This window comes from Barbus barbus, assembly GCF_936440315.1.
Source record: "Barbus barbus genome assembly, chromosome: 26".
NCBI classification, from domain to species: Eukaryota; Metazoa; Chordata; class Actinopteri; order Cypriniformes; family Cyprinidae; genus Barbus; species Barbus barbus.
The window spans coordinates 1,155,001-1,162,500 of record NC_136754.1 but is presented as its reverse complement, the minus strand read 5'-3'; the positions used below and the strand labels follow the sequence as shown (position 1 = coordinate 1,162,500).

At 32.9% G+C, this 7,500-nt stretch overlaps 1 protein-coding gene across 1 annotated transcript in view; it reads right to left on the bottom strand.

Moving 5' to 3' along the window:
* The window catches only part of LOC306845762 (phosphatidylinositol 4-phosphate 5-kinase type-1 gamma-like), a gene marked incomplete at its 3' end in the record, with an annotated part of 30,652 nt that overhangs the window by 21,690 nt on the left and 1,462 nt on the right, over positions 1–7,500 (bottom strand). The window contains exons 2-4 of the mRNA XM_079378741.1: positions 3,287–3,318; positions 2,115–2,213; positions 577–707 (exon numbers count right to left, since the gene is read on the bottom strand). Coding sequence (XP_079234867.1) covers positions 577–707; positions 2,115–2,213 — 230 coding nt within the window. The 5' untranslated portion in view covers positions 3,287–3,318. The remainder of the gene's footprint in view (positions 1–576; positions 708–2,114; positions 2,214–3,286; positions 3,319–7,500) is intronic.

The window sequence follows — 7,500 nt, the reverse complement described above, 5'->3', positions numbered from 1 at the left end:
GTCTAGATATATGTAGTGGAAAATAAGACAAAAATATTGAATGGGAAACTGAGTAAATCATCTTTCCATTGATGTATGGTTTGTTATGATAGGACAATATTTGTCTGATACAACTATTTGAAAATCTGGAATCTGAGGGAGCAAAAAAATCTAAATATTGAGAAAATCTCCTTTAAAGTTGTTCAAATTAAGTTCTCAGCAATGCATATTACTAATCAAAAATTAAGTTTTGATATATTTACGGTAGGAAATTTATAAAATAACTTCATGGAACAAGATCTTTACTTAATATCCTAATGATTTTTGGCGTAAAAGCAAAATCAATAATTTTGACCCATGCAATGTATTTTTGGCTATTGCTACAAATATACCCCAGCGACTTAAGACTGCTCTTGTGCTCCAGGGTCACATGTGTATATATATACACACACACACACATATATATACATATACAGAGAGAGAGAGAGAGAGAGAATGAATGAATGTCACTGAATGCTGAGCGGTAGTGAGACTATATGAACAGATATTAGAAATCTGATTTAACTCTCTGGAGCAGCAGAACTCTCTCATACAGACCTGGGGAAGAAGATGCTCTCCACCACGTAGAAGTCTTGCATGAGGACGTCGCGTTCAGGTTTGGAGCTCAGGTTACCCACGGTGTAGCCGATCCCCAGCTGAATGGCTCCTTTCAGGGCAGACGAGGTCGTCTGTCGACACACGAGACAACTAACACTTCTGACTCTCTGACACCGGTTAAACATGCCCTGCATCCCTGACATACACTGAGTGCAGAACAGAGACGGATACACGGGACCACACAGCAAACTATAAATATAAAATGTTTGTAAAAATGTAATATATATGGTAGCAATTTCTGGCAACACTTTATTTTAAGGTGTCCTTGTTACACGTTACATATACTTACGATTATAACAACAATAAATTATGCATAATTACATGCAAGTAACCCTAAGCCAAACCCAAAACCTAACCCTAACGATATAATAAGTACATGTTGTTAATTAATATTACTCAGTACTTAAATGTATAATTACACTGCAACAAGGACACCTTAAAATAAAGTGTAGTTAACTAGTTGCTTATTAGCACACATATTACTAGCATATTGGCTGTTTATTAGTACTTATAAAGCATATTTAAACTTTTTAAATATATTCAAATAAATATTTATTTAAAAAATATGTATTTTTTTTTATATTTTGCTAACATAAAATTTAAAAAACTTCATATAAAACATTTTGATATAAAATATATACATATTTTGGATATTTTGTATTTTTTATATACATAATTATACAAATACCACATGAAAATGGTTTTCAAAAGTTTTTTCTTCATAATAAACCAATTTATTGGCTAATATGTGACCCTGGACCACAAAACCAGTCATAAGTGTACATTTTTCGAAATTGAGATTTATGCATCATCTGAAAGCTGAATAAGTAAGCTTTCCATTGATGTATGGTTTGTTAGGATCGGACAATATCTGTCTGAGATGCAACTATTTGAAAATCTGGAATCTGAGGGAGCAAAAAAATCTAAATATTGAGAAAATCACCTTTAAAGTTGTTCAAATGAAGTTCTTAGCAATGCATATTACTAATCAAAAATTAAGTTTTGATGTATTTACAGTAGAAAATTTACAAAATATCTTCATGGAATATGATCTTTACTTAATATCCTAATGATTTTTGGCATAAAAGAATAATCAATCATTTTAACCCATACTATATATTTTTGGTGTATTGCTACAAATATACCCCAGCGACTTAAGACTGCTTTTGTGCTCCAGGGTCACATATTTGGAGCATTTTTAGATTACTACCAATAATTATTCAAATGTTAGGTTCCCTTTGTGTCAACAGATAATGCACAGTAATATTTCAATTTACTGAAATGACTGTGTATGAAGACATTAGACTTGGCAATTTCTCATTAGCTGTCAATAAATCATGTTATATCATATATACTGTATGTGTACATGCAATATGCAATGAAGTTGTTTTCAAAATCCTAAAGCCGTCTGATGATTTCCAGAATTAAATGGGGAAAAAATCCCAGATGTCCAACATGGACACTTTTGGACCACACACCTTCTTGTAGGTGGTTTCACCGGATGCATCGATCCGCCTGTGACCGATCTTCTTCTCAGGGCCAGGGCCGGAGCTGGAGTGACACGAGGACGACGGCATCTGAGAAGAAGAAAAATCACAAATGAGATCTCATTAATATGTCTCAATTGTTTCTCATAGACAGCAAAGAGATTACATGGAGACTTGATCTGCTATCCGCATGCATCTTACAGCTCTATACTATTACTGTATGATTCATTTGTCTATTTTTCTCTTATTTAATTTTAGGAGAAACATTTGAGATCAAGTTGACACTTCAATTAACCTTAAAGAAACAGTTAATCCAAAAATGAAAATTTTGTTTTCAAAATTTGTATTTTTTTGTTTATGAAATGTAGCATTGCATCACTTTCTCACTACTGGATGCTCTGCAGTGAATGGGTGCCGTCAGAATGAGAGTCCAAACAGCTGATAAAAACATCACAATAATCCACAAGTAATCCACACCACTCCAGTCCATCAGTTAACATCTGGAGAAGACAAAAGCTGCATGTTTGTAAGAAACAAATCCATCATTAAGATGTTTTTAACTTAATAATCCATAATAATTCTTCCTCCAGTGAAAAAGTGCATCTGCTGTTGTCTCTCAAAACAAAATCCAGCTACATATTTGTTTAGATCTGTTTTGTCTTGTAAACGCTGCTTGATCTGTGCAGATTTCTCTCCTGATTCAGACCAGACCACTTTTTCACTGGAGGAAGAATTATTATGGATTATGGACTATTGTAGCCAGAAATGAGAGTTTAAACGTCTTAATAATGGATTTGTTTCAGCTGTTGTCTTCTCCAGACATTAACTGATGGACTGGAGTGGTGTGGATTACTGTGATGTTTTTATCAGCTGTTTGGACTCTCATTCTGACGGCACCCATTCACTGCAGAGCATCCATTGCTGAGACACTGATGCAGTGACACATTTCTACAAACCTGATGAAGAAACAAACTCATCTACTTTCTTGGATGGCCTAAGCACATTTTCAGCAAATTTTCATTTTTGGGAGAATTACTTCCAAATTCTCAATTTCTGAACCCTGAGATCAATAACATTTTCCAAACACTTCTTCTCAAGACTGCATTAACACTGGAGTTGTATGACCAAAATGACTGATATACAGATAATAAATGATGCTTCACCTCAGTTATGTAGGTCTTCTTAAGAGCAGCGTCTGAAATGAGGAGAAGAAAAAAAGAGATATTATGACAAATGCAGATCATTTTAAAAAATGTCTTTGCTAATAAAACAATAAAATATAAACCTAATAACAGTCTATATTGGTGAGCAAGTGTTTAGCTGCACAAAAAAGAGCATGTAAAATACCAGTATGCATCAATGTTGTCACATGACCTCATTAAGTTGCACGTCTGATTCATTAAAACAAATATGGTAATTTTAAATTTTTATGCAGTTTTCTGTAAAAATGTCTTATGGCAGTCTAATTAAATAATAAATCATGAAAGAGATGTTTAAAATCATGCGTTATATTACTTCCAGTTCAGTCATCACATAGGAACACTGGTTAATGTGTGAATATCAGTTGAAGGACAAACGGTGGGAGTCTGCAGCTCTGAGCCTCACAGTTATTTCACTCTGCGCTTTTCTTGCACGTTTCTGTGTCACTGAATTCAAGGGGAGGGGGCGGAGCTACAGGCAAGTAAACCTGTCAATCATTCCTCAGCATGTGCCGGTGCAGAATTAAGGCAAGATAACAGAACACAAATGAGACCTGACCTGCTTTACACCCGAGAGGAGCGAGACTATTTAATAACGGGGAATTAGAGCAGTAATACAGCACTGAAAAAAAGTCTTCATTTCATCCTGGGACACAGATGAATCTCATCAACACATGGCCAGGTCAAATGTTTAGCATACAATCAAAAGGAAAAAAAAAAAAAATATGTTTTGCATAAAGACAGTACTGCTTATTTTGAGACCAATAAATTGGGGTTATATATCTATTATATATAATATATGAATATATTATAAAATATATATATATCAAAAGAACATAAAAAAAACATGCTCATTTTAGAGCAAATATATTTGTTATATATATATATATATATATATATATATATATATGTATATTAAAATAATAATAAATGTTCTTACATGTCATGAAAATAATGTAACAGTGTAAATATGTATATATATATATAACAAATATATTTGCTCTAAAATGAGCATGTTTTTCATGTACACACACACACACACACACACACACACACACACACACACATATATATATATATATATATATAAATCGAAAGAGAAGAAATTTGGAGAAAAAAAAAACACATTTGGCATAAAGAAAATTGAGCTTAATTTAGGACCATTATATTTGTTTCAACATAATTATATAATATTAAATGCGCTTAAATTCCATGATATATATATATTTATGACATTTAAGCACATTTTCCATCCAGTGGTGATTCTCTCTACTGTAATGCTGTAATACATTTATTATTAATAATACTGTAATAAATTTATTTACTTAAAATCAGCAAAAATTGAAATTACTATTAAGACGCATAAATACTCACTATTTCCATAATACATCATTATTTTTTCCAGAAAAAACCCCAACAATATTTAATTGCCACAATGCAAATAATACAAGAAAAAGGCCTTTTTTCTTTATCGTCTTCATTCCATACATCTTATCTTTTTTTGTCTCTTTTGATTTTAGGGTTAAATGCGACATGGACGCGTTCTTGACCAATTTTGTGAGATCAAGAATATCCTCTGTAAAGCTTTAAGTGTGTGTGTTTGTATGTTTTGGGAGCAGATGCAGTATTGTTGGCGGTCTCTCGTGGAGGCGCATGTGCTTGAGGAGTGGATAATGAGAGCCGAGGAAACACATGACATGTGCAGCCATCGCCTGACTGACTGCAAGAGACATAAATACAGCCAAATATGCTGAGAAAATCACTTCTGCCTTTACACACACTCCAGAACCAGAGTCCAAAACGCTGCAAAACATCCTCGCCAAGGATTTACCATGGAAACCACATTTACTACAGAGAGTGTTACTACATTTTTACACTTCACAAGAAAATGTGGAGGTGTTAGCCTGTGCAAAACGCAGAAATTACAGTTAATTTTAGAAGTGTCTGATCTGAACGTGCAGGGTTTTATCTCCTGAAATATCACACACAAGAGTCATTTTACTCATCTAAATCCCAGAATACAATGCAGACAGCAGATAACGGCGTTTGTCAAAAACAATTGCTTTAAAAAAAGAGGCAGATCAATTGTAATCATATTTGTGCCGTTGTGATTTATGGAAAGAGACAAGGGTGAGATATGAAGCGGTGATGTGCTGAAGGAAAATACTCAGAAACAGCAGGCTCGGGTCTGACCTGATAAAACCTGCATTACAACAAAACACCCACGGGGCAAAAAATATATATTACGGATGAAGAAAAATAAAACAGTCAGGCCTATTTTGTCTAATATGCTTATGAAATTCGAAATTACAAACCATAAAATCATAGTAAATTCATAAGGGATCTTTCTGAAAGTGTAGAAAAGGCTTCAGAATATAATATTTCAGTCATTTTGTGTATTTTTGTGTATTTTTTCTGTAATTTCTAGTGTTAGTGTGCCATTTTGTCGGGAACTATATGGAAGCCCAATACCGCCATGGAAAAAATATATATAAAAAGATAGCTGTTACATTTTTATCTCACAATTCAGACTTTGTTTCTAGATATATAACAAAAAAAAAACAGAATTGCAAGATATAAAATCACAATTTTAAGAAGTCAATTCAGAATTGTGAGATTTAAATGTAGACTTGTGAGAAAAAATGGTCAGAATTCCAAAATATGGAATTCTGGAATATGGAATTCTTCCAAATATGGAATTCTGGAATTCCAAAAACAGAATTGAGAGATATAAACTAAATTTTATATATATATATTAAAAAATCTGAAAATTCTGAATTTTGACAGAAATGGGCCTCCATATTTTGTAATTTAAATATTTAGTACAGCAGTAAATTTCCTGCAGGAGGGGAAAATGCGTGTAAAAAATTATGAATACTATATTACTAATATTAATATTAATAATATTTGTTTTATTAATATGACTATTAATGTTTATATTATTATTCATGTTGATATGAATTGATGCATTATTAATTGCAAGATCATAACAATGATAACCATGTCCATTACTACATAATGTGAAGTGAATTAATAAAAATAAAAAAATCAAGCAGAAGCAATCGGAAAAATCTTTTTAACAACAAAGCGACAGAAGATGGTGTGAACAAAGAACTGACTGAGGACATGAAGCCTGAATCCTTGAATATTGCATCACATAAAAAAAAATGAAGAAAAGGACATTTGTTTTTAACAAACAACACGTCAAAGCTCATTAGATGAATCACGCAAACACTGGTGCCGAGGGATCTCACATTCACACTGTCAGCGCCAATAACATCACACACACACACACACACACACACACAAGAAACACAGATTTACACATGGCAGATATATGGGGTCACTTTACAGAAACCACATACTTCTAACCCAGCACATGATGACTGCATAAGTTCAGAGCTGAGAGAAAATCTTCCCTCAAATGACTGATCAAACACACATGTCAAGAAAACCTCAATAAAATGTCTCTTGCATACTGGATACTTGTTTAAAACTGCATTGTGAAGAATAAAACAGGAGTATATGGTCTAATTTGGTCCAGTGACAGACTGGATCTCACCATGAGCATTGTGGGAGAAAGCCAACAGACTGTTTGAGATTCACACCCAACTGCTCACGACGCTTAACGTACATCTGTGTAAATGATGATTTCAATGCAGGTCACTTCATACGGCTGTAAACAAGACACACTTCGAAAAGACTTGAGAGATGGTAATATTGAAAGAGCAGGTACTGAATGATTACCATATTTCATTTTATGATCTTTACAGATCTACAAATGAACTGGCTGTGTGGTGCATGAAGTAAGAAGAATAAAAGCCAAAAATATAATATTCAATTCTCACTTTCGATTCATAAAAATTATGAAATGTATTTATCAATAAGTTGATATTCTGAACAGCATATTATGCAGAAAACCAAAACATTGATATTGTTTATCATCATTACAGTATTTGGTAAGTCCTACTGGCTCATTTTTAAATTAAATGTGATCTTGTTTTCACACAATGTACTTTTAAATGGCAAAAAAATGGCTACAATAAAATAGAAAATAAAATAATGAATTTAAAGATTTTTTATGCTTAAAACAAGAAAAGAAATTGACAAAATATACATACAGACTTATACTGTATATATACTGTATATATGCATGTATATGTGTGTGTGTGTGTGTA